Source organism: Python bivittatus, unplaced genomic scaffold (assembly GCF_059951505.1).
Source record: "Python bivittatus isolate LINGU-HERP-01145 unplaced genomic scaffold, Pbiv_v1 ctg000190_np1212, whole genome shotgun sequence".
Lineage (NCBI taxonomy): Eukaryota > Metazoa > Chordata > Lepidosauria > Squamata > Pythonidae > Python > Python bivittatus.
In genome coordinates, this window is record NW_028277042.1 from 3,023,262 (window position 1) to 3,050,685 (window position 27,424).

Sequence of the window (27,424 nt, forward strand, 5' to 3'; positions counted from 1 at the left end):
GGGTCACCTGCATGGAGAAGGCCTCCTTTGGTATTCTTGATACATCCATCCACAAATGAGAAGGTTTGGGGAAACTTTGAGATGCACATTTTTTAAAAAATTGGCAAGATGGTGATACAGAGGGGGGATGGTGGCCTTCAAACCAAGACTGCAGAACGAACAAACAAATCCAAACACCCAAGGTTCTACTTTAATCAATCGGCTTTAGCGCCTTGAATGAAAATATTGGTCCATGTGATTGTTTAAGTGGTGAGCCAAAACAGTTCACTAGGTTAAAGGACCAAAATCAGCTTTGGGCACAATTTAGTGAAAAACAAAAATAAGAAGTCCTCTGAAATTATATGAATAAAAGCCAATTATGGGTTGGTTGGTTTGTTTAAGGAAAACATTTTGAAAGCTGAATCCAGCTATCCCTGATCAGATGCCCTGCAAATGCATTAGGACTACGGTTCCCCAAATTTCTCCTTCATATGACCAATCACCAGGCTTACTAGGACTTCTGGGAGTTGTAGTCTGAATACACCTGGAAGGTACCAAACTGAGGAAGACGGGGCTAATGAAAGGAACCACTGTAATTGGGAACGTCAACTTTGCTCTTTGCAAAAGTAAAACAATGTCAAAATCTTTCAGCAAATCTTCCTGAAACTTTTGTCCAAAGATAGAAACCACCTTTTGTTTTTCTGTCTCATTAAAATATTGTCAAGTGCTGAGTGGCACTTTTGAGCTTAGTTTATTGTTGCAAAGGAGCAGAGTAAGCCAGCATTGTGGGTTTTCTGTTACATGGTTCTTGTGTCACACTACAGAGTCCCTGGCCACTGAAAGACAGACTAGGGAAAACCCCCAAACACAAGCTTTTGTTTGTACAACACACTGAAATTAGTTCCAAAATGTGCCTACCTTTGCAGTTCACACAATTCATCGACTCCATTAAGCCACATAAAAACTGATCTGAGTTTAAAAATAACCAAGCTTTTAACTAAGATGTCAGAATTGCACCAGAAGGAATTCACTTTTTTTTAAATGCTCTTTTGAGAATAAAAATGGAAAATGCTTTTTCCATTAAAGTGAATAAGAATGGTTGGGGAGCAAATCAGAGGTAATCATTTCAGCAGCAGAAAAGCAGTATTTTTAGTATTTACTTAGATGCACAAGTATGGATGGCTGTCATCCAAGAACTAACCAAAGCAGTGTTTTTCAAACTTGGCAACTTTAAGATGTGTGGACTTCAACTCCCAGAATTCCCCAGCCAGCATGACTGGCTGGGGAATTCTGGGAGCTGAAGTCCACTTGTCTTAAAGTTGCCAAGTTTGAAAAACACTGAACTAAAGCATCTTAAAATTCAATGCAACCTCATCAGAAGAGCAATTGTACTACAGGCTAGTATATTTTCAAAACACTTTGAGAAGCTGCTTCACATCTCATACATTGCATAAAGAACAATCTGGATAAAATATACATCTTTACCTGCTACTGGCACTAATTTTTAATTCCATAATTTGCATCCTTTTGACTATTGTGCTCGGTGTTACAACCCTTGTACCTAATGTACATACTGGCTTAAGACTTAATTGGATTTGTTTCCTTTTTACCATTCCATATTGAAACCTTGTTGGTTTTTGAATGTGCATAAAATAGAGCCCAAATAATCAAATAAGTGCTCCGTCCAGTGTTTAAAAGGATTGAACTCTGTTTCCTGGAGATAACAGCTTGTTGGTCTTGGACTGGTTGAAGGAGGGAGGTGTGATTTAAACTAAAATTTGTGCAATGGATTTGATAGCAAAAAAGGCTTTAATGCCATGTATGGCTTTGGGGTGGACACCCCAACTTACCGGTCTTTACCAGCATTAGAAAATCTTAAAATAAGGAGTAGGCAAAATAGTTTCTATCAGCGTCAATTGCTCACACTTTTCTTAATGCCTCCCACAAACTCTGCCCCTTGATGTTATCAAGTCTCAATGGAGATAAATCAAGAGTGAAGAAATTAAGGAATTTTAAAGAGGCAAAACACAGTAGGAGGGATTTGCATATTTTCAAATAATCAAAGGATGCAGCAATAGGTGTTTCTAGGGCAGAGATTCTTGCATTGTTCATATTATTGTACTGAATTCATTGGTAAACCAATGACTATTGACAAGTATAAAATATAAGAGATTTTTTTCTCATTTTTCTTTTCCTTCTTAGTTTGTACTTTTAATTTTTCTATTTTTTTTTTAAGATTAAAGATTGCTTTGTTAAAGATTATTTAAAAATGTAAAAGAAAAAAACGGGATTTGTGTTGGCCTTTGGGTGAGATGAGGGTTCACTGTATTGTGCAAATCCAGAAAAGGAGTTAATGCTGTAGCCAAGTTTAAGTATATGGGACAAACATAGCCGAAATGAAATATAAATATAAATGTGGTTGTGTATGTTGGGGGTTGGGGGTCTGTAGGCTTACCCTCTACCCTCAAGTCTTGGTGTTCTCACTGAAGCTACGCTTTCAAGCTCTAATCATTTCCTTTTTGATAAGGAGCTACATTTACTGTGATTTTTTAAAGAAAGAATAAGAGAATAGCTGATGTGGGTCTTCCGGGCTGTGTGGCCGTGTTCTGGAAGTTTTGTTTCCTAACGTTTCACCAGCATCTGTGACCAGCATCTTCGGAGGACAGGAGCACAGACAGGAGCGGTTCTCTCTGTGCCCAGGGTGATGTGACTGCTCCAGAGAGAACTGCTCCTGTCTGTGCTCCTGTCCTCCGAAGATGCCGGTCACAGATGCTGGCGAAACGTTAGGAACTAAAGCTTCCAGAACACGGCCACACAGCCCGGAAGACCCACACCAGCCATCGTATGCCGGCCGTGAAAGCCTTCGACAATACAATAACAGAATACTTTGTCCAGCTTTGGCAAGGCAATCTAGCAGGAGGTCCGTTTACAGAACAAGCCTCATCTGTGTGCACATCCTGCCAATTCTGCTGCTGCTGCTGCTGCTGGCAAACATCTGTATGGGGCAGGCCACCGAGCACATGCGAGTCTCTTGGCCTGAAGCATCTGCTCAGAAGCCACGTGACCAGGCGTTGGAGGCCAGCTGAGCCGCCTTGCTTCAGGCAGGGCTGAGATCTCGTTCATCCTCACATGCAGAAAGGCCATTCTTGGAAAGGAGACTTGGGCCGTGGTGGGGCGGAGCGGGACGGAGGAGGAGGGCAAGACATGTTTCCATGTAACCCCGTGTAGAAAAAGCAGATCCTTAGTGAAACGCCCGAGAAGGAAAAAGAACCTCTCTCACTGCAACTCAGCTACCATTTCCAAACTATACATTTGGAATGCCAGAACTAACAGGATCCAGATGTGCCGACTTGGCAAACTGTGGCCGGAGCGTTACCGAGCGGAGGCAGACGATGGGATGGCTGTAGAGGTAAGAGTCAAACCTTTGCATCAGATTGGGAGGATTTGCTTATACTGTACGACGGACCCGGTGGTAAAGGAGAAGCCCCACCTTTCTCTTGGCCCTCTGCAATATCTTGGGAGATGTTCCCCCCTTGCCTCCCCACCGTCGGCAAATGGGCTCAGAGATGCTGCCCACCCAAGCACCACCTTTCCCGAGGCTTGCATTTCCTCTTGAAGCGGGGGCAGGACTGAGCTGATCTTCCACAGGGCAGAGAAAGGGCGGTTTACTTTCAGAGCGTTTCCAGACTGGAAGAACACAGTTGCCCAAAGGCGCACCCCAAAACAAACAGCCCCAAATCTCCTCTGCACCAGAGATTCGAGAACATGGCATTCCAAAGAGTAGAACTGCTGAATAGGTTATTCTTATTCTTATTTCACTCTAATTTCAGCTATGCTAATTATCCTGGAAATGGATGCCTGCATACGCATACAACGGGACAGCTGAAAAAAGAAAAATGCAGATGTGGCTTTTGTGAGCAATGCTTTCTCCCACATTATCTCCCCCCTCCCTCCCTCTGTCTCTGCAGGGGAGCAATGAGACATAGGCCTTGCTTTGTGAAAGGTCCCAGACATAACCACATGAAATTTCCAGGTAAGCCAACTCTCTGTTGAGTTGCTGCCAGGGAGAATAGATAGGCACATTTTGGCTGCCCCTCTAACTTTTGATTTAGAGCAGCTCATTTTACATTAACAGGACGTACATCATGATTTATTCTGCAGAGTATGCTGAGCCTACGATTTTTAAACATGGCTGCATCTGGATCAAACTTTCAGAGTGTAGCCCAACACACCCCTATCTTACCTTCACTGAACTTGAGCAAAGGTAGGCGTGCAACGGGCGTGATGACATGAGTCATGTTCAATAGTGCACTAACAGTCCTGGAATCTCTGTTGAGTTCTTTTACTTGGCTCCACAGTCCGCTAAGAAGAGTGTTGCAGAATATTTACTGGGTTCATGCTCTTAACTTGGTTTCTTAAATTGATTTATTTTCTGGATTTGCGCAATAACTGGGCCATAAATTAACCAAAATAGTTTGGGTTTGCAGGAGACACTCAGTCACAATAGAACCATAAACATAAACTATGGTGTGAGTGCAACTCACTAGGTTTTTAACTAACTTGGTTCAGTGTTTTATGCTAACAAAATCACTGGATAAGTGCCAATTCTTCTGCCCCAAGGAATGTGCAATGAGGGAATATTAGAGGGTCTCTCTGAAGAGAATAAGCGCATCTTAACTTTTTCCTGGCTGAATAGTTATGCTTCAAACATCAGCCTGTTATGCAGAATTTAAACATCTCTCGCCTCACCCCTTTGCAATATACGGAGAAGCTGCAGAGAACATTGGCCTGTCAGGGCTTTCCAGGAGAGCCGAAAAAGAAAACCGAGTAGTCAGACCCCTATACAGCCAGAGGGTTTCCCCCCAACGTATGTTACTTTTATTTGTAGCCTGGTCAGTAGGGAAGGGCAGTAAGTCAGTCTGTGGGGTCCAAGGGGGTTTCTTCCCATTGCGTTTCTTCGCCACGGAGACAGCAAACGAAATGGCATCTCCTAAACATGCACATTCAGCAGAATCTGGCCCCCACCCAAGAAAAACATCAGAAGGAATTTGCTTTGTTTGGCTAAACATGGAGAAAAAAAAAATAGACTTGAGGCTTAAAGGCAAGAACCTCTGAAATGAATCTCCAGCTTGGGGAAAAGCATCTCCATTACACTGGTGGCCACCTAGCCCAAGTTACAGAGGACAATCCTCCATTTCAAGGCTGCCTTGGAGCTGATGGTAGCCACCTTTGGGATTTCAAAAGCAAGTCCTGGACCCTTTCACAAAATGGCTGCCAGGGGAGAGGGGGACTTGCCTGTTCAGAAAATGGTAGGCGTTGTGGCAGCAAGTCATTCAACAGTTATCTGCTGGAATGCAAAGGGATGGGCTTACTCCCAACCACCCCCCAGCACCTCTAGCTGCCCAGGGTATCCCTACCTTCTGCAGCTCATCTATGCTCTTTTCCTAGGCAGACTAGGCACTCTCCAAACAAAGCCCTGGACTTCAACCACCCATTTTTCATTTCTAGGGATTTCTAGCAGATAGACGTAGGATTCAGAGCCATAGTTCTAACTAGACAATGGTGGAAGCTGATGCTTTGCAGTGTGCTGGTCACCCCCTTTCCATTTTTCAATTAGACATATTCCCCGCCCCCCCCCCAGATACACACACAAAGTGACAAGCCAGATGGGGAGCCCGATGAGAGCAAAAGATGTTGGAGTAGGACTGGGGAGACCCCCCAACCTTGGAAGCTCACTGGATGAGTCTTTCTCTCCATCCAACCTCCCAAGATAGTCATGGGAAAAATAGGAGGAAAAAGTGCAGTACTCATTGTCTTGAGCTTCTGGTGGAGAATGGTTCTAACAAATAAATAAAGGAAATCCCTGGGGTAATTCGGGCCTAAAGCACCAAGTTGGCAACTTCTGACCTAGTTGGAACATTGTCTAGTCCGAGCTTGGTTTACGCATGAGTGACCCCAGAAAAGGAAACCAAATCAAGAACTTGGGAGATGCCTTCAAACCTTAGCAGCATCCAGAGGGCAGACCGAGTAGCTCGACATAGCTCACCAGTGGGGACTTCCTCATGGTCTTCCTTCCTGTGGTGAGTTGTCTTTCACTTCCCTTTAAATTAGACTTGCTGTATCTTAACTGGGACCTGGGATATATCTACAAACAAGCAAATGAATATATGCAAAGGTCACACCAACTGTGGCAGCTTTAGTCCTCTTTTCGCAATGTGCTTTTCCCAGTGATGTGCAAATAGCTTCCTTTTCCTGTGTGGAATTCTGTGGTTTTTAATCTCCCTGCCTCTCCCAAATATCTGAACAGCCTTAGAAGGCTTCTTAGCCCTTACCCTAGGCCAGATGTGCAAAGCAGAACATCCGGATTCAGAATCAGCACCTTCTTCCTCCCTCTCATTTCATTCTGTTCCTATCTGGCATTTCCTTCTGCATTCAGAACCCAGCAGCGTTGTCGCGTTGCATCACCCTTGCTGCAACCCTGGGCATGGAATTCACATGGGGTGCATATGAAGATGGGTCACAGCTGGAGGGAGGAACTAGAGTTGGCCTGTTTTAAGCTCTGGAGCATTCTTTGACTTTTATTATGGACTCATAAGAACTCCCTGAGGCCCCCGTTTTATCATGCTTGCAAACTCTCAGCCAGGGTGTGTTCGTCAAAGCTACTTTGCAAGGAGAATAAAAATGTGAGGGCCAGCATCCTACCGAAAGAATTTTTATTTTGTTTAGTCTATATCCTGGCCCTTAAAAGATCCCCAGACTGGCTCATAAAGTTACTGATTCTGGAACTCTTGATTGTCCATCTCTTGGTAGTCAAAATAATCTAATCATCATCATCAATTTAGTTTGGATTAGCTTGGGGCTATCAGACCTGAAAGCTTCAAAAATCAAGAGGATCTCTAGATTTTCTTTCTTTTCTTTATATTAGTTCTTGTTAGTTTTTATTTTGGTCTTAAAATACTTAATAAAAAATTATTAAGAAACTAGGGAGGGCCCCTTCTGAGACATTTGCCATGCCCCCATTCCTTCTGCAGACTCAGCTACCTCTTCTCTGACCATTGCCTAGTCTGTGACTCTTCCTCCTGTCTCCCAAAGTCCTCCTCACATACCGTTACAGAAAGCACCTGGTTCACAGATGCCACCATGCTACCTGTTCATCTGTTTTATATATATGTAATTTTTATTAAAAGTTTTAAAAGCAATAATAAGAATACAAACTGTTAAAAGAGAGAAAAAGAAAAAAAAATAACAGAAAAAGCTAAAAGTGCAATAAGAAAATAGGGGGAAAAAAGAAATAAAAATATAAAGAAGCTTCCTAGATTCTCCACAGCAGTTATAATTCTACTTGTAATTTTAACCTCTCTCTGTAGTTACATCATGACTCTCTTCTTTCTATAATCTATCCTGTCTAATCATCAAAACCATAAACCACAAGTTCATTTTTTTTTTAACTCAAAAAGTCCCTAAGGGGTTTCCAGTCATCAATAAATATAGATATTGTCATCCATTCATCTTTAAAGGGGGCGGAAGAGACAGGCAGCTTAGCACCTGTGAAGCTTTTCTTTATAACAACTGCTTCGGGAGTGGGCAAAAACTTAAAACAGTGTTTCTCAAACTGGGCAACTTTAAGATCTGTGGACTTCAACTCCCAGAATTCCCCAGCCAGCATGCTGGCTGGGGAATTCTGGGAGTTGAAGTCCAGACGTCTTAAAGTGGCCAAGGTTGAGAAACACTGACCTAGACAATATAGTACAGTAGAGATATATGATATCTATGGAAAACTCCAGGCACAGTAAAAAAGGGGGAAACAGGTACTTCATATATGTTTATTGTAATATTTAGACGGCCCTCTCTGATGTAAAGATAGTAGAAAAATTTTGGAGAGGTGGAAACCTTTCCAAGCATAGAACATTGTACCATGAGCACTCTGTTTATTATCTGTATTCAGCAAGGTTGTTTCTGAATGGCGGTGGGAAAAAAAACGAAACATCACCTCCTCGCTTCGAACATTGCTGCTCTTCGAATAAAGCCAAACGTACGCTGAGGAGAATGCCAAATTGAGGACCCCCAAATGGCGATATATGTTCTCACAGTCCAGCCAGGGCTTTGCTATTCCACGTCCAGGTTTTGCCGTGAGTGACTTCAACTCCCTTCTTTTGGAGAACTGGGTTGCCCTCATGACTTGCTACAAGCAGAAAATGGACCAAGGGTGTCTTTACAATAGAGCCATGTTTCTCAAACTGGGCAACTTTAAGATCTGTGGACTTCCACTCCCAGAATTCCCCAGCCAGCATGGCTGGCTGGGGAATTCTGGGAGTGGAAGTCCACAGATCTTAAAGTTGCCCAGTTTGAGAAACACTGCAATAGAGTGTTTGCTGTGACACTTACCAGGGACGTGTGAAGCAGGTTCCAACAGAACGGAGGCTGCCGGCTTAATTTTACTCAACGTAAAGCTGTGTTACGCAAGTTTTTGCTGTTTATGGATGCCTTTTTGGAAGCTGTTCATGTTTGGAAACTCAAGGCAGAATTCCGAATGAAGCCATTTGGAGCCATCTTCTCTATGACTCCTTCGTCATCAGCTTTGATTGAAAACAGCTAGAAAATGGGGGAACGGGCACAGATGGTTTTCCAAACTCTGCGTGAATGTGGCTTCCTGTTTTGCATAATCAGCAGATCAGGATCGCTTTAAAGGTTGCATCAGATGCTCGCCTGTCTATTCCTCCACACGCCAGACGGGCTGTCCCTTCCTTGATTGTTTTAATATGCAACATGAAAAGTTGGCATCCCTTCACTCATTCTTGTCCTTTTAAAAAAAAAAGAAGCATTTTTAGAAGGGACCAATTGCAAAATGGAGGATTGTCGTGGTAGGGAACGTAGTGAGTGTTAGTCTGGCTTTTCCTGCAAAACTTTCCTATTGGTTTGAGTTAGAAAACGCTTCATTCTTGTCTGCGTTTCCATGATTCAAAACAAACCCAACTTCTTCAGGCAGAAATGTGATTTGAAAGGAACAGGTAGACTTGTATTGTCACAAACAGGCGACAACCCGCCAGTGCGGAGAAAGAAGCAACTTAAAATTATCAGGCAGTTGAAGCCATACAAATACCTTCCCCCACCCTCACTACCCCTGTTTAAGGCTTTTTGGGAAAAACATGGCCCAGGTAAGCCTAATTTATACATTGTGATTAAAACTGAGATCCCCGCCAACCAGGCTGAAATTATTTGGCCCCACTTACATCACTTTGTCACCAGGACAGACCCACTTTGTCACACGGTGGTCATATTTCTTCCCAAACAAGGGTGGTCTCCCCCAGACCGAAAAACCTTGGCCAGTTCTGTAGTATGGCTTGTTTTAACCATGTTTCATAAACTAAATCACCTTGGCTGGATTCACACCAGGAGTGTGCTGGGGGGTCAAAAAAGTCAAGATGGCAGCTTCAAGCACACAATGGAAGCTTGACTAACCCTTTTTACATGTGACATTTGTCAGAAAGTCAGGGCTTCAACTGCAGCATTTATTTTTTTGATTCCCCTGATTTGCACATCATAGTAAGCCTCAGTCTATAGTTTGCAAGCCATGATGCCTTGATTCATGCATGATGTGAAAGCAAAACCAGACCAACCAGCAAAGACACAGAGGGCAAGATACGCTAAGCCAAAAACAAAGTACATTGCCTAGATCCACATATTATGCTAAATGTAAAGGTATTTTCAACAAATGGCGATTAAAACACACTGCAGTTTAGCACCAGGTTTCAACCAAGTCTACTATTTATGACATGAATCAAGAAAACTGTTCTGCTGTGCTTTTCTAACGAGGGGACTTCCATCTTCTCTATTTGCTGGCCTTTGCTCTGATACTGTGAGGGTGGTCCTGGCCTTGGGAGCGATTGTAGCCACTGACAGCACAAGGGGTTGGCTTGCTTTCCCATCGCCTCCGAGAGATTGGCCTGCAAAATCGGTTAAATCATGGAAAAGTTGGAGCATCATCTCACCCAAAGTGGGTTCCAGGACCTGAGTTTATGGAACTACACCAGGAAGAGGGCCAGAATCTCAGCCAAGGCTGTCATTTGTCATGAGTCTTAGGGCAAGCCAACTCTGTACTAAAATCCTCACTCAACAGGATCCAGGACTCAACATTTCTGAGCCTTGCAATCAGCTGAACACATCTTGTACCGTGCATTATATTCTTATATAAGAATATAATATTTCAGAATATTTCCCTTTCATAAAACAGCACAGCTTGTATAAGTCAGACCAACTGGTGATTCCAAGGGTGGGACTCAGTTTATCAGATGGACTGAAAAGAGACTGAAAAACAAGCAAGCGAGCTTTCTATGTCCTCTAAAAGTCAAGTCTTCAAGTCACGCTTGACTTTGGCAACCTCAAATTCATCCAAAGCATTTTCTTGACATGTTATGGAAAGAATTTGCCTCCCTGTAGGATGTTCTTTGACTTCCATCTGATCAGACAGCCCTGAGAATTCCTGGTGGTGGCCCTGCAAATATGAACCGGGTCTAAACTTAGTTAGCTTTTGAGATCAGCTAGATGCTGCCACCTAACTGGAACGGGAAGGAGAAATAAGAGATTTGACAGCTTTTGCTAGGGGGTAGGATGGGTGGAGTGGGGGACTAAAGCAGGCAGCTGTAGTTAGGCTGCAGAAATCTAGCCAGACAAGAGAGGGCAGCAAAGAGAGGAGAGTTCTGCAATGCTTTGCTGCCACCTAGTGGTCATTCAGCATCTTCCAGCCCTGAACTGATAATCCAAAATTAAGATTAAAACTGACTTCTGTTGAGTATGCTGGAAATCATAAAGAGGAAGAGGAATCATCATCATCCTAGGCAAAACCTTGATCTAATTTAACTTGTTTAACCAAATTTAACTAATAACCTTTCAATTTATTTTGATAAATTGACATGATTATTAAACAACTCACAAATCATTCTTTTCCCCTCTTCTGTCATATTAAAAATTAGTTTGGCATACCATAGTGATCAGCCCTAAAGGATCCAGAATTAAAACCTATGCAGGAAAAAAAAAAAAAAACACTCTACCCAGTTCTAATTTTAGTACATGTGCTACACCAATTTTTAACAAAACAACAACACTGGTTTTTAAAAAAGTCATTATAGCAGGAGCATCCACCAGGAGTGGGTCAAAAAAGTCAAGATGGCAGCCACAACCACATGATTGAACCCATGCACTTTTCTATGCCCACATGATATATTAAAAAAAAAAAAAACAGGACTTCAGTTGCACAGCCTTGCCCTCCCTCCCATGACTTTTTCCCCACCCTGTGGATGTCCCATGTCAATCCAAACAGGCACTTTGTTCAGATGTGAATGTGAAAATCCTTCTAGGCAGCAAACAGTACACGTCCCTTGGAGACCAAGACAGGTAGAAGTGAAGGCCTTGGTGAATCTTTGCCATTCACAAATCAGAAACTTTCAACAGGCTGCATAATTCAGAGAAGCAATTCCCAAGTCCACACAGCTACCCTAATGCACTGCTCTATTTTAGATGGGGGGTAAAACTGTAGGATGGCTGTTTTCATAGAGGAGAGTGCTCCCATTGAAGGTCATTTTGAATAGGAATTATGGGAGTTGACATTTTCTCATCTTAGCAACATGGAGAAAGTACACACACACACACGATTTCTAATTTCCAAACTCCTGACATTATCACAGCATCTCAGTCCATCTCTGACCACACCTACCTTGCAATATAAATCCCAACTGGCAGATGCTGGAAAACTCTCTTATATCTGGTCCATCTTTGTAGCTCCAACCCAACAGGAATTGCTGAATTGCTTAAAAACCTCTCCATCTTAACAGCCATTTCAAGCAGGAAGAGTGAGAAGTTCAAAATATGCTATAGTTAAGCAGGAATTCCAGTATTTAAGCCTACTCCAATTTGGTTGGTGGTAGATTAAGGCAACTGACCACATCTGAAGAAAACCAGGTTGAGGAGGATTAGCACAGACCTCCACCAGAAAGTCATCCAGTTCTGATTCAGGTATTCAGAAGATCATTCCACCAGGCAGCTACTAAACAAGGTCAGACAGCCCACCCTTCCAACAGGATCAGGAATCACTCCAAGACTGATTTCCAAAAGTTCAAGGGCACCATTCATTAAAGTCAACTCTGGAGTGAAGGCCAAGAGTCAACAAGGGTTGCTGCAATAAAGCAATCAACAACACAGTAGAATTATACTACTGTATAATTCTATAAACCCCATACTTTCTCCACAACTGAGAGCTTATAAAGCTTTGGGACACCACCTACATTCCAGCTGTCAACCATCAAGCTGTTCATTAGAAGCTATGACTCAAGAGTAAGGCTCTGTTCCTGAGCCATCCATGTCTCCTGAGAATCCTGATCTTCAGGCATCTGCTACATTGGGGGTGTGTATTCAGAAGTGTCTATGCTCTCTATGGCAGTGGCCCATTTGAAAAAGGTGTGACTAGTGATCCTATGATGTCACTGGAATAAATGGTCCCTTGAACATTCAGCTGTTTCTTGGATTGGGGGTCTGTGGTGGCAATAAGAGGAGAGATTTGGCTGCTTTACAGAAAGAGGGGCACAGCTGGACCTGGCCAGTTCTTAGTGGGGCAACAATTTTCTTCTCAGCAAGTTAAGGACTGGGGCAAGCTAAGCAGGAGTGCTAGCAGGACTCATGCTATCAGAGATAGCTTCCCACAGGGATAGGAGGCACCTTCCTTCTCACCTTCCTGGGCAGTGTGAGGCAGTGCCCAGCCTTATGTTTGGTCCTGGTGCTTCTGGATTGCACGTGGCAACTGTTGAATGCGCTCCACCCTTCTAGGCCTGCCTGCTGCCTGTTGAATCGTGACAAAGGCTAATGAAAGAGGTGCCCCCTCCACCTTGTGGGGATGCATCCAGTTCCTGCTCGTTGGTGGTGAAGGATGCCAGCTTGCTGCCCTCCTCTCCTTAGAGCTAGAGGAGAAGAGTGAACTGGTTCAAAGAACCAGATCTAATAACACCCCTGGATGGGAGTCCACCGGGAAATCCAGAGATAAAGGCTAGGCTGGCTCAGACAAAGCTGATTCTGACTTCCCTCTTTCAGCTTGAGCCAAGTGGGATGGTGACGGTATCACCAGGGGCTCGGTGTTCTCTTCTGCTGAGAAACCTCCTGGAGTCATGAACCCTCTCATATCCAATTCTGAGGTTGGGAGCAAGGAACACTTGTGAAAGCTGCCCCACCCCACCCTGAAGATTGTTCTTAAATGGCCACAAAGAGGCCAATGGGATGTTGATGTTAAGGTGGCCTTAGAGCCAGAGAGGCCCCAGTTCAAATCCCTCTCAGCCACAGAAGCTCCCTGAGGGATCTGGAGCAAGACCCTCCCTCTCAGCCCAAGAGCCAAAGGTGTAGTGGTGCAGGTGCTGGACTAGGAGTTGGGACACCCAGGTTGTTGTCCTGCCTTAGGCATGGAAACTCCTGGGAGAGTTAGGGCCATCCCTCTCTTTTATCCCAACTTACCTCGCAGGGTTGTTGTTGGATTTAGACTGGGAAGACCTGGGTTCTGTACACACATACACAGACATACAAAGTCCTGGAAGTTCCCTGAGGGACTGTGAGCCAGTTCTTGTCTCTCAGTCCAACCTATCCCACATGGTTATTGTTCTGAGAATAAAATGAAGGGACATTCCCATGTAAGTTACCTTGAACTGGAGAAAAAGTGGGATATAAATCTAGCCAACAGTAGTATTGATAGTAATAGTACCCACCACCACCACCACCACCACCATGAAGATACATCAACTCTTACGGACTTTGCTGCAAAGATGTGATTGCATTCCAAAATCTTTATCCATAAATGGAAAGAAGAATTCCCAGTGAGAATTCTCGACATCATTTGTATGAGCCAGTTTGGTGTCGGAGAGAAGGTGCTGGATTAGAAGCCAAGAGACCATGAGTTCTAGTCCTCCCTTAGGCCCAGAAGCTGGCTGGGTGACTTTGGCCAGTCACTCCTCTCTCAGTACAACCAACTCCACAGGGCTGCTGTTGTGGGGAAAATAGGAGGTGAGAGCATTAAATATGTTGCCTGGAGTGGTACAAATATAAAAGCAGGATCCAAATCTAATAAATAAAGAAATAAACTACCACTCAGGCATTAGTTGAAGTCTCTCAAGCACACAACTGTTCTGTGTTTTTAACATGGCACCTGGGAATTTCCCAGAGGCATCTGGCTCCCTGCCTTGGGAAACAGGATGCTGGTCTGATGTAAGACATTTATTTCTTATGTTCTGATGATGCCCAGATGGATCTCTTCCATCCTTGAAGGTATTTGTGTCTTGAGATTCGTAAGAACCAAAATCCTTTTCTAAAGTAGGTGCTTGTCAACCCTTCAAGGTAGATCAGACTAGGAACCCAGTGCCATGTAGGTCAGGACTACTTTTATTGTAAAGCTACAGTAATGGGATCTTGCAAGTCTGAATGTGCTTCCTTCTTCCTTCCCTTTATCTTCATGAGGACTAGGGAGGGTCATGTCTGAGATGCTTTCTCAAATTACCTTTCTGTCCCAGACTCAGATTTCTTTTATCTGACTGTTGTCTTAGTTGCATCTCTTCCTCCTGCCCCTCAAGGCCATTCTCTACATCTTTCTGATATTGCACACTGTACTTAGCGCTGTGGACAATTATCCTGCTTCCCAATGATCAAACAGGTGTAGTAACCATCGGATGAGTTTGGTCTGGCTTCTCTTCTCTATTATCTACTGAATGTTCAGATGTGTAAATGGGGATAGATGAACTGCCTAGCTGAAAATGAACCTAAACTATTACTTTAAAAAATGCATCAGCCTTTATTGAGCTATTGCTGCTAACTTAGCTCAGAGTCACTGGGAGTTGGGCAGCATATAAACTTTACAAATTATTATTAAATTATTATTAATGTCCCTGTCCTGAATGGAGGACCTTTGATAGATTCTGAATGAAGTTGCAAAGCTTGTACTAACCTACAGTGTCTGTATTTGCAGATGGACATAACCACCAAAGATTTCCCCTAGAACTACTTTGGATATTTCTTTGAAATTCCTGGAAACAATGAGAGTTCAACTCAGGAGCGATGCTATCTGCACACTTTGCCTGGTGGTAGCTCTTTTCACCATGCTCTATTCCCAGTTGGGCCACACATCCCATAGAGAAGAAAAAGTGGAAGGCCAGAAGAAGACCCCAGCAGCAACTCACAGGGCTTCCCGTGTTCCTGCCATTTTCCAGAAAGAGTCGAATGTGCAGACGCAGGCATCAGAACCTAGAGTCATCTTGCCTATGAAAGATGCCAAGTTGGAGAGCCAGGAAGACCAAGTCACCAATCCAGCACCCTTGACACGTTCCACATTTGATTTTAGACTTTACCTTAGGAACAAAGACAACAGGAAATTCAATCTTCTCATTAATCAACCAAAGAAATGCATGAGAAGCTCAGAAAGGCCCTTTTTGCTCATTGCCATAAAGTCGCTGGTTGAGGAGTTTGACCACCGTGAGATTGTACGCAAAACATGGGGGAGAGAAGGCCTGGTAAACGGGATGCAGGTCCAAAGAGTTTTCCTCCTAGGAATTCCAAAGAATAAGACAGCACTGCCAACGTGGGAGACTCTGGTTCATCAAGAGAGCCAGTTATACCGGGATATTTTGTTGTGGGACTTCCTGGATACTTTCTTCAACTTGACCTTGAAAGAGATACATTTCCTAAGCTGGGCCGATGAATTTTGTTCCAGGACCAAGTTCATATTCAAAGGTGATGCTGATGTTTTTGTCAACATGGAAAACATTGTCAATTTCCTCGAAAGCTGCAATCCTTCTGAGGACCTCTTTGTTGGGGATATCATCTACAATGCACAACCAATCCGAGTCCGCAAAAGCAAGTATTATATTCCAGAAACAATGTATGGACTGGGTATGTACCCAGCCTATGCTGGGGGTGGTGGGTTCTTATTATCTATCAGTACCTTGAAGAAACTTGCTCAAGCTTGCACTCAAGTGGAACTCTTTCCAATCGATGACGTCTTCTTGGGCATGTGCTTGCAAAGAATCAACTTGAAGCCCATCTCACATGAAGGGTTCAAGACTTTTGGAATACCCAAACCTTCTGCAGCTCCCAACCTGCAGACTTTTGATCCTTGTTTCTACAAAGACCTCATGGTAGTCCATGGTCTGAAGATAGCTGAAATCTGGCTAATGTGGAATCTCCTTCACAATCCACGACTTTCTTGCACCCAAAACAAGCAAATAAGGAAAGCTTTCCGATGGAAGAGGAAAACTAAAGACGCTGCCAAAAATTATGCTGCCTAAGGGCTGATTGACACCATGGCTGGGTTTACATAAGGATATCGAATTATCCTTTTTCTGGGTCCACACAATACATTGAACCATAAACCAACCAGAGGGATTGATTTGGAACCATGTGCTAACCCACAAACCAATCAACCAAGGTTAATGCTAATCAAGCTTAGCATGTTGCATGAAGGCAGTGCTAGGTCTTCAATGATCTGGTTCAGCTCTACAGTTTAACACTGTGCCTTGTTGAGTCTTGAGGGCTACTTAGTATAGTTTTTGCAGGGTGAGATATTTAAAACACAACCATCCCAGCTCATCTTTTATAACCAATGCCAGACACAAAGCTACCTAGTACAGTATTATGAACTCATCTATGCAATTCTTCCAAAAGTAGTCTAATTAACAGGAAGTCCTTCTGATGACTTTTAAAATCATGAGCATCATAGGAGAATTCCCAGAAGCAGATACCCGCAAAATGCACCCTGTTTGGTCATTTTTTTACCCAACCTATTGGCTGGTTTTGTGTTCAATGGACCTGCTATTCCTATAGTACTTTATGGTGTCTGATGTAATTTATTTGGTAAGCTTGCAATGGTGTGCTTGGGGAAAAGGCCAGGTGTTGCACAGCCACCTTATGCCAATGAAAAAAAAGACCAGCTTGCTTTCTGCAACTGCCCACAAAGATAGTTTCTATCCACCTACTCTGACAATGGTCTAAAACACTGTGCTTTAATTGACCACCTTGTGCTTTCAACAGAGTAGTCAAATTGGCCAAATCTAGTTCTTCCTTGGTCAATTCTATATGCTGCAAAACCCAAACAAAATTCTCAACTTATTTCACCGGGAAGAGTAAATTTTTAATGGGGGTATTTATCATATTGTGGGTGCCCCTAGGGATGGCACAAGGTGGGTGGAATGAAAATGCTCTGCTTTTGTTCTTTTTCTCTTTGAGGGGCGATGAAGGGAAGTTTAGGGATTTTCTTAAGCCTATTCTAGGGCTTGTGCTGTATTTTGTGTATGGTTCCCACTTCAAAAGTGGCAGGAAGCCACATTACCAATTTCTGATAGCTGTTTCTGGCCCTTTGGTGAGAAGAGAAGAGAAGAGAAGAGAAGAGAAGAGAAGAGAAGAGAAGAGAAGAGAAGAGAAGAGAAGAGAAGAGAAGAGAAGAGAAGAGAAGAGAAGAGAAGGGGTGTGTGGAGGCTGCAGGCAGCAGTGTGATCAAATAAAGAAGCATTACACAGCATTTGGCCCTAAAAACAAAATGGAAGTGTATTATAGAGGGTCTATAATTCAGGTGAAGTGAAAAGTGATTTTAAACTTGGGGGATCTCTCTGGATATGGGAAAGAGCTGTTCTAAAGAACCATGTGTACATGATGGACCAACCCCCCTTTTGGATCAGTCATTGGTCATTTACATCAAAGCATCAGCTAGTTGGGTTCCCTTCCCCCCCCCCAAATAATTTTATTACGAATTACAAATAGAAAGAATTCAGACGAATACAAACTAAAAAGAAAAAAGAAATGCAAAAAGAAAAATACCCAAAAAAGGGGGGGGGGAGCATAGAAAAGAAAAGGAAAAAAAAAAGGAAAAAAAGACATGGGATGAAGGAAGAAAAAAGCTTCCTCCTCCATCCCAGTAAGTAAGAACAATTTCAGTAGCTTATCACCATCTCTTAATACAACATATACTCTCTTCAGCCCATAACTCATCTCTTAACTAAAAAACATAATCCCAAAGCCTCATCATTCATTCTTTGTCAGCAAAAGTCCAGTAAGGAAACCCAGATATAACTAATTTTCTATTTTAACCTTGATCAAATAAGCCAACCCTGTATTCTTTCCCTGAATTTTTAACAATCTTAATTTTTAACCCCTTCAAATATAGTTCCAGAGCTTGTTTTCAGTTCATCTTTTTTTAACTCAAGAATCTTTCAAAACTTTAAGAGACCTCTATTGTACAGTTGGATTCTAAGTAATCAGATGCTGAATCACTGGCTGAATCATGATTTATTAAATAAGCCACAGTTAGTTGGGCTCACATAGTCAAATAAATCCCAACTGGTTGTATGTATGAAACACAAGTTAAAACCAAATCAAATTTGTTTTGGCCTGGTGCAGCGTGTGAACTTTTTCAGGATCGAGTGGGATTGATAAGCTGGCTTCCCACGTTCTTCTCTTAGTTGTTCAAGAAGAGTTTTATAATCAAACCTTCAAATTGGGGCAATATATTAGGGAGCTAATGGTATTCATGACAGTGCTTGGCACTGATCAAGTTCTGGGCCACAGGGGAAAGTGATAGAAACTGCGGCAGGTGGACAGAACAGTTGCCTCATTGTAAAGATGTCACATCGCTAAAGAAGTCCTTTTGAACGTTTGCAGAGTCTTGTAGACCTTTCCGTTGGTGATACCATCCAGCTTTGACTCAGTTTTAAATTATAACTAAAATTTCCAGTCACTCAAAATAAAAACCTACCTACCTACCTTTACATCAAGAGTTGTATATGAGTCAAAATAAAATCCAGGATTTTCCAGCACAATTGTTTTTCCCTTTGAAATAATGAACTGGAGACACCTAAATCTTTTGGGTGCCATGATTCCTGAAAAGACCTCCCTTGGAGCTGGCTGGTTTCTGACCCGCTTGATTTTTTTTAAACAGCCAAGTTTAGATGTTTTTAACCACCACCACCACCAAACAACAATTAGTACCTGAGTAGCTGGCAAAGTAAGTTCTCCTATGGCATCCTTAGAAAATCAGTAATAATTGCTTGAAGTTCAGGGCTTTATAAGGAAAGGTGTCCACCTGCCCCCCCCCCGCCCCCCAGGAAACTAAATCAGGCAACATTATGTGTAGAGGAGAAACTAGATTCAGTGGTGGGAAGCAGCTTCACCAGTTTGGCTGGTAGTAAAAGGGTATGTTAGCGTGAGAGTGTTCCCAAATTGCTCCCCACATTTCTGTTGTAAACCCCAGTTGATGGTAGTTGAGGATTCTGGGCTCAGATGTCATGTAGGAAGGAAGTGAGAAAGAGGGGAGAATGGATGTCTCTTGATGCCCAACTCACTCACAAAGCCAAAAGGGACTTATTCCACCACATGGGCCTCCTGGAAGCACGCTATCAAGTGGTACATCCTCCTCTCCAAAATTAAAAGAATAACATTAATTTACAAGGGAGGGAGGGAGGGAGGGAGGGAGGAAGGAAGGAAGGAAGGAAGGGAGGGAGGGAGGGAGGGAGGGACATGGCCATAATCTCATGGGACAGCAAATTCGTGAAAGGCCTTCTGGGTTCTCACATGACATCTTAAGAGGTTTTAGCTATTCTTACTTTAAATTAAAAATAATGTAAATTGTATTATATCAAAAATATTTTGGAAATAAAAGTACACACATTTTGGCACCTTTGACATTATGTGTGAAATTACAAGCTGGCACTTACAACTTGAAAACATTGCTGCCCTATGCTTTATTCTACATATTATTATACTATATATAACTAGGTAACCTCATTCTTGGTGAACGGAACCATCTCCAGACCAGACAGCTTGTCCACACACTCAAGGCTTAGAACATCCTGAGGTTTGCTGGCTCTGTCTATTTGCCCATCTGCCCATCTACTTTTATTTCCTCCATCCATGCATCTCTACTTTGTCTATATTCTATCAGCTCTCTCTCCATCCTTCTATCTTCTATCTACTTGGTCTTACTAGTGCTCTCCCTCTCTCTCTCCATCTTTCTTTTCCTTCCTTCCTTCCTTCCTTCCTTCCTTCCTTCCTTCCTTCCTTCCTTCCTTCCTTCCTTCCTTCCTTCCTTCCTTCCTTCCTTCCTTCCTTCCTTCCTTCCTTCCTTCCTTCCTTCCTTCCTTCCTTCCTTCCATCCATCCATCCATCCATTAGCATCTACATAAAACTGCTGGGGGAGGTCATCCATCAGCATGAGGTCAGGTATCATTGCTATGCTGATAATATCCACTTAGACCTCTCAGCCCTGGGCTAAACAGGTGATGCAGTAAAGTGCTGACCCAACTCCTGGAGGTTATCAGGGTCTGCATGGAGAGGAACCGACTCAGATTGAATCCTATCAAGATAGAATTGCTTTGGGCAATCGCATCTCTAATAGGGTTATGCTCAGAGATGGTTTGCAATTTAGGGGTCCTCCTGGAGTCACAGCTCCTGCTCAGAGAACAGACAGGAGCTGTGACCAGGAGAACTTTGGTGCAGCTCCATCTTATGCCCCAACTGCAAGCACTGCTGGGTCAGGAGGCCTTGCTCAGGGTTGCTCATGCCTTGATCACCTCCTGTTTGGGCTACTGTAATATGTTCTACGTGGGCTGCCCTTGAAAAACATTCAGAAGCTGCAGCTGGTGCAAAATGTTGGAAGGGGTCAACCCTGTTTGATCTGGTTGCCTGGGCAGCAATGGGTATATCCTGGTATCCTGGGTGACTGCACTGCTGAGGGACCTGCATTGGCTGCCAGTTGGCTTCTGGGTGCAATTCAAGGTGCTGGTTGCCACTTTTAAAGCCTATGTGGCTGCTGCTCTGGTTATCTGAGAGACCACCTTCTCCCTGTTCATCTGCTCATCCAACTGGGTCAAATAGGGTCAACTCTCTCCGGGTCCCATCCCTCTGTGACTGCCACCTGACGGGGCCTCAAGAGCAGGCTTTTTCAATAGCCACCCCCACACTTTTCCTTTCTTCCAGAAATTGGGTTGGCTATGAACCTCCTGGGTGTGTGTGCCTTCAAGTCGGTGTCGACTCCTGGCGACTGCAGTTTTCTTGGAAAGGTTTGCCCTTGCCTCCTTCCTAGGGCTGAGAGAGAGGGACTGGCCCACAGTCACACAGCTGGTTTTGTGCCTCAGGAGAGACTGGAACTGCTGGTCTTCCATTTTTTAGCCTGGTGCCTTCACCACTACATCAACCTGGCCCTCCTGGGCTTGGGAAATCCATGAAGACCCACTTGTTCTGCCTAGCGCAGGAAGGGATCCCTGATTGGCTGCAGGGCTGCAAGCAGATGAATGCTGTGTTTTGCTGATGTTATTTTTTTAGAATTTTGATTGGCATTTTAATGTATTGCTGTGCCTTTTTCTTCTTTTTCTTTCATAGGTTTTTAAAAAGGTTATGATGAGATTGTTAGCTGCCTAGAGCCTTCTGGGACTGGGCAACGTACAAATAGAGAAAACTAATCATTTCCCTTCCTTCCTGAACTCTCTCCTGAAGATGGGGGGGCTTTTTAAATATGATCTAATAAACACGGTTCAAACTGGCTGTGTGTGTGTGTGTGAGAGAGAGAGAGAGAGTGGGGAGGGGGGGTTAAATTACCCTGGAAGAAAACATTATGCTTCATTTTTTCCCCAGATTCCCTCTAATCAGAATCCTTTAAGGAATCATATGATTGTTGTTATGATTAGCATTTAACAAAAAGGGGGGGGAAACTTTAAAATAAGTTTCCAAGTCAGCCTTTAAAGGCCTAGAAAACCCGAGTTCACCAGTTTTTGGGGGAAGAGGTTAGAAACAGCAAAGGTTTAGTTTTAAGCAGGGGAAGGAAAAAGAAAGAGGACAGAAAGTTAAAATCAGTCTTTGCAAATCAGATCGCATCGTCCGATTATTTTACTGAAGGAAAAAGAAATCTGTTTCAAATTAAGAAGGAACAGACAAGACAATTATTGCGCTGTGCTGATAGAAATAAACCCTGGAGTTGGAAAAAGATTTTCCTCTTTTCATGGCCAGCCTGACCAACTAGTTCGGAAGAAAAAAATGGCAGTATGTGCTAGAAAGTAAGAATTTTATTCCCCTCTGTACTTCAGAATGCATGCAATTAAACTTTATAACCCTTGGTGCTTATATCCAGTTCACATAACCTGGTTCAAATAATGTGCCAAGCCACAATGCTTCAGTTCACACCACACCCAAAGGGGTGCGTCATTCAGATCCGAAGCGGGCAAGATCCTGTGCGACACAGGCGGAGCGTCTGCGCCAGATCTGAGCGCTCTTGCATGCTTCAGATCCAAAAACTATGTACCAAACCAAACAAGCATCTTTATGACTCAGTGCATGGTGATAACTTAGCCAAATTTGTCTTCTTCCAAAATGCTTAGATAAGCCACAGCTTAGCACAAAGCAAAGCAACAAATCAATCATCATTGCCCCAAAGCCAAATAAATGGTGGTATGATCTGATGCAACGAATGAACTACAGTCACAGTAAACTTATAGCGAAGTGATTAAAGATGCCCTCTTATCAACGTCTGTAAAGCAAAGGAAAACTGAAGTCAGACTGGAAGCACAGTCGCGGTTCCAAATAGCAATGGGTCCACTTAATGACCTAGTTGCTGGTCCCAACTATGGTCGCTAAATGAGGCCTACCTGTATAATTTTCTTAGCACTTTGGCGCATTCAACTTCCAGAATGCCTTTTCTCACTTCCCAATTTAGCTTACACAACTGGGATCTCCAAGGCAGTCTTCCATCCAAAATCATGCAGGTCCGATCCTGCTTAGTTTTTGAGCTAAGAACAGCCAACTTCTGGATCCCACCAAGAGGTTGCATTACTTCAGTCAATCAGTCAATTCATAGGTCTGCCCAACTCACAAGTGAGTCTAGACAGGCAACATTGGGTTAAAAGCAAGTGAGCGAAAAAGAAAAACAAAGTAAATTTAAAAAAAAAAATACAATAATGCATCTGTGGTTAATCACGGTAACTCTTTCCCCTTCACAGAATGGGCTTGTGGAGCATCCTGCCCAAAGTGCAGAAGAAAAGCCAGCTTTCCAAAGCCTTGCAGAAGGCAGCAGAGTCAGGGCCATCTCAATCTTGGGGGATACGTTGTTCCATAGGGTGAGTGGTGTGACAGAGAAGGCACGCTTTCTGGGTCCTATCAGATGGTGCTGTTTCACAGAGGGACCTAAAGCAAGATGCTGGTGGATCTTGGGGACAGCCAGAGACGCTTGAGGCAGGCAGTACTGCAAATAACCCAATCCTGTGCCATGAAGGACTTTATAGGTAGTAACTACCACCTTGAATTGCACCTGGAAGCCACCTGGGAGGCAGCACAGCTTGCAAAGTAGTGATTCACCCTAACTACTGAGCCATTGCCTTCTGGACTAGTTGGAGCTTCCAAGATAGCCCCATGTAGAGTGCATTGCAAAATTGGAGGAGGGGGGAGGTGATCAAGGCAGAAGGGACCATGAGCAGGGCTTCCTGATCCAGGAACAGGAGCAATTGGCACACAAGGTGGGTTGATGCAAAGGCTCCTGGACAATGGCTGCCCCTTCAAGTAGAAATCAAGTGTTCAGGAGGACCACCAAGTTGTGCACCAGTTCTACCTGGGGGAGTGCTACCCCACCCAGTATTAAAGATGGAAGATCTCCAATTCTGGGGGGCCTAAGACCCACAGCCACACAATCTTGCTAAGGTTAAGCCAAAGCCTGTTCTCCCCATCTCCCAGCCACACTGGAAGGAACCTTGATGGCATCACTTGATTGGTCCAGGGTAGAGATGTATAACTGGGTATCACCTGCATACTGATACTTAACCATGTGCCCAGAGATGACCTTGCTTGGAAGGTTCGAATAAAGGCCTGAGGAGCCCCACAGAGCAGAGTTCTTGGGCCAGATTTTTCCCCTTCCCAGTTCCGCCTGGAACTGACCCTGGAGGAAGGAGAATCACTGCAACACTCCGCCCTCTATTCCCAGCCCCCTAAGCTGGTTCAGAAGGCTATCATGACTGATGGCACTGAAGGCTGCTGAGAGATCAAGAAGGGGCAGGATGGATGCATCTGTCAGGATCTACGCAAGCCAGAACCTTCAATTGTTTTTATTGCTTTTGCTTTTATTGCTAAGCATAGATGAATAGTAGAACAGTGGGAATGTTATTTTAAACCGTTTGCTTGACCTGCCATAAAAAGGGGGGAGAGGAGGCCAGGTGCCGTTATCTCTATCTTGAAACAGACATCCAAGGCCAGGAGGTGTGAGAACCGGGGCAAGGTGCAAAGAGTTGCAAGCGGGAAGGGAAACCTAGAAGGGGGGGAATTTGGGCTTAAAAGGACAAGGCTTTGCTTTGTAGAATTAGACTCAACAAACTATGATGCTGTATGCTTCTCCTGAATAAAGAAATCTCTGATGGAACTTTTGGTCTCCAGAGGATTTACTCAACTTTGGGATTGAGTGTGCAGACTCTGACAGCATCCCCCCCATCCTTGTTCTGCCACAGGTCATCTACATCTGTGTCCAGCATCATCTGCTGGACCTGATGGGATGGGTAGATATAACTGATTCTTTTCTGCCACAGCGCCTGCCCTTCGGAACATCATTCCCCCCCCACCGGAGGTTAGATTGGCCCCAACCCTATGGGCCTTCCGGAAGGCCCTGAAGACATGGCTTTGTCAATGTACCTGGGGATCCAGTAGTGGTATGGAGCCTTCTAGATGGCTGTATTGATTGACACATGACTTGCACTTGCCTGCTTACTATGTTTTTTGGTTTTCAATGTTGTTTTTAATTGGGTTTTAATGGGGTTATTGTTTTTCATTGACTTTTGCTGTTTGTTTATTGACCTTCTCAACAATTGTTCAGGACCATTGCATCCAGGCATGGTTTCTTGACAAGACCGAACACTGCCTCTTTAAGAGCTAGCAGAGAGAGCCCCTACCCCCCACATACCTTCAAGGATTCATTTACCACTCCCTGGACCCAACCCCATTTTCTCTCTCAGGAGGCCTTAACCAGCTAGCAGTGATATAGCTCTAATATAAAAGTATTACCGCCTCAAGGATTCTGACCACTTCCTCAGAACCAACAGGTTCAATCTCTTCCCAGACAACCAAGCCAGATCATGCCTCTGTTCATAGGCACAGCCAGAGGCCACTTCTGAGCGGATCCAAGCAACTACATTTGGCATGTGCCTTGGATAGTTCTCATGGCAGCTTCGTGGTGGCCTCCTTACTTACAGGTAGTCCTTGCTTAATGACCACTCATTCAGCAACTGTTTGAAGTTAAGATGGCGCTGAACAAGTGGTAGTTATGACCAGTCCTTGTACTTACAACCCGCACAGCATCCCTGTGGTCATGTGATTGTTATTCGAGTGCTCAATGACCTGCCTGCATTTCTGACTGTCACGGCACCCCATGGTCACAAATGCCATTTCCGATCTTCCCTGCCAGCTTCCCACAAGCAAAGTCAATGAGGAAGCCAGAAGGAAGCCGGAAATCACGACCACGTGAAGTCCTCACTTGACTATGGCTGAAAATGCCATCGTAAAGTAGCATGGTCACGTGACATCACGCTCCATGACCATGCCACTTAACCATGGAACTGCCAGTCCCAATTAGGGATGTTAAGCAAGGACTATCTGTATTAGAAAGGCACTATTTTCTTTACAAAAACATTTTGTGACTTATGCTGTTAACACTATTCTAACTATGGGCCAGAAAGAGACACTGCTCCTCTTAAATACTGAAACAGCTTTCTTCAACCAGGCTGCTCCAGATAGTCTGGGATTTGTAGTCTCAGTCTACTGCAGAATAGACTGGGGAGGCTGCTCTTGTACATGTCGCTGATTCCAAATTTAGAGTAAGTTCCCAGGCAGGAAGTTAGAGGAAGTTCCCAGGCACTTGAGATTTTCCCAAGGTTCTTTGTTCAAACCTTTATTCTTTGCTTTGACTGAAATGGCACATTTGAAGTTCTAGCCTAGACTTCCTGAAAGTGGTGTTCTCCAGCTGTGTTGGACTATCATACTAGCTGGGAATGATGGGAATTGTAGCTGGAAGACCTGAAAGCAGCAGCATGAGAACACCAGGAAGCTTTGCAACTGTCAACAAACAGGTGGTGGTGGTAAGATCTTGGATTTCATAAAGAGGAGACTTTTGTCCACAAGCAGATGTTGTATCAAAACAAACTGATATTCATTTTATTGGCTGGCCTCAGACAACATGCTAAACCATTAGCCATGCTGGCAACCCACAAAGGCTGATTTCACACATGTACTGCAGCATTTCCCAAGCTGGTGCCTGTAGATGTGCTGGCCACGTGGAAGTTACAGCAACACATCTGGAGGCCCGAGACTGGAGGAAGGCAGAGACGCTGTGATTTTAAGATACTGCAGATACAAAATTGAAAAAGGAATAATAGCACATTGGCATCATGTCTGTCAGACAGTGAACCTACAGGCAAGGAATGTCTTCCATTTTTAAATGCTTTAAATTTTTACCATAAGGACACTCTGGAATTGAACTCTTTCCACTACTTCCTTCTGGAGCAGTATTTCCCAACTGTGGCAACTTCCAGCTGTGTCTGTATGTGTGTACAATTCGTCTGTGTTTGTCTATGAATGATGAAGAATATTGAGAAATATTTGCCTTTTATATGAGAACACAGCACTGGGCTGAGCTGTGTTAAGAGCCCATCTTAAAAAAAAAAGTTGCTAACGGAGTGTATTCTAGGTCAAATAATTCAGTGGGGAAATTCCAATGCAGGGAAAAGTCGCAGTTGGGAAAAAGTTTAGGCATGAGAAAGTGGAGACCTCTGTGGCAGAAACAGCAAACGTTAACTGAAACATGGATTTCTGGAATAATTTTGCAGATAGGCTACTTTCAATATTTTCTCCCCATGTTTTTCTTAACTTTCTTAATCTTTTCTCTTGATTTTCTGAATATAGGGCGACTAATTGCTGTCTTCATTTTATTAATCCCAAGTTTGTCAATAGAGTATAATTCTAAGACACAGACATTAAATACAAGTCAGGCCATATTTTTCTAGATCAGTGTTTTCAACTTTGGCAACTTTAAGATGCGTGGACTTCAAATCCCAGAATTCCCTAGCCAGCATCTTAAAGTTGCCAAGGTTGAAAAACACTGTTCTAGATTATAAGACCTAATGATCTCTTAAAAGGCTAACAGATAGCAATATGGAGATTGATGCAGGGGTCACGATTCATCGCCTACTAAGATACTCCCCAGAAGTTTAATAAACAGAGTCCACGCACATGAGTTCACAGAATGTATTAAAGTATTCCTGGCATTAAAGAGACTTACCTCTGAGTGCTATGCAAAAAGATTACTCACCCCAAATCTCTTATAAACTAATTTACTTTACAAGGTCACTCTAAGGTGGGAGGGGGAGTAATCATCTCATCTGCAGGAACTAGATGGCAAGACAAATCAAAGACTCACCCA

At 43.6% G+C, this 27,424-nt stretch overlaps 1 protein-coding gene across 3 annotated transcripts; it reads left to right on the forward strand.

Moving 5' to 3' along the window:
• Positions 1–2,985: 2,985 nt before the first annotated feature.
• B3GNT9 (UDP-GlcNAc:betaGal beta-1,3-N-acetylglucosaminyltransferase 9) lies at positions 2,986–18,755 on the forward strand. 3 transcript variants are annotated; one of them, XM_088135911.1, is made up of 3 exons: positions 2,986–3,388; positions 7,925–8,108; positions 14,969–18,755. In XM_088135911.1, the coding sequence occupies exon 3, from the start codon at positions 15,036–15,038 to the stop codon at positions 16,281–16,283; it is 1,248 nt and encodes a 415-aa protein (XP_087992037.1). In that variant the 5' UTR covers positions 2,986–3,388; positions 7,925–8,108; positions 14,969–15,035; the 3' UTR covers positions 16,284–18,755. The 3 variants fall into 3 exon arrangements, with proteins under 3 accessions (XP_087992037.1, XP_025023972.2, XP_087992036.1); XM_088135910.1 differs by lacking the exon at positions 2,986–3,388 and adding an exon at positions 5,924–6,059; XM_025168204.2 differs by lacking the exon at positions 7,925–8,108 and having other exon boundaries at positions 2,989–3,388.
• Positions 18,756–27,424: the final 8,669 nt, after the last annotated feature.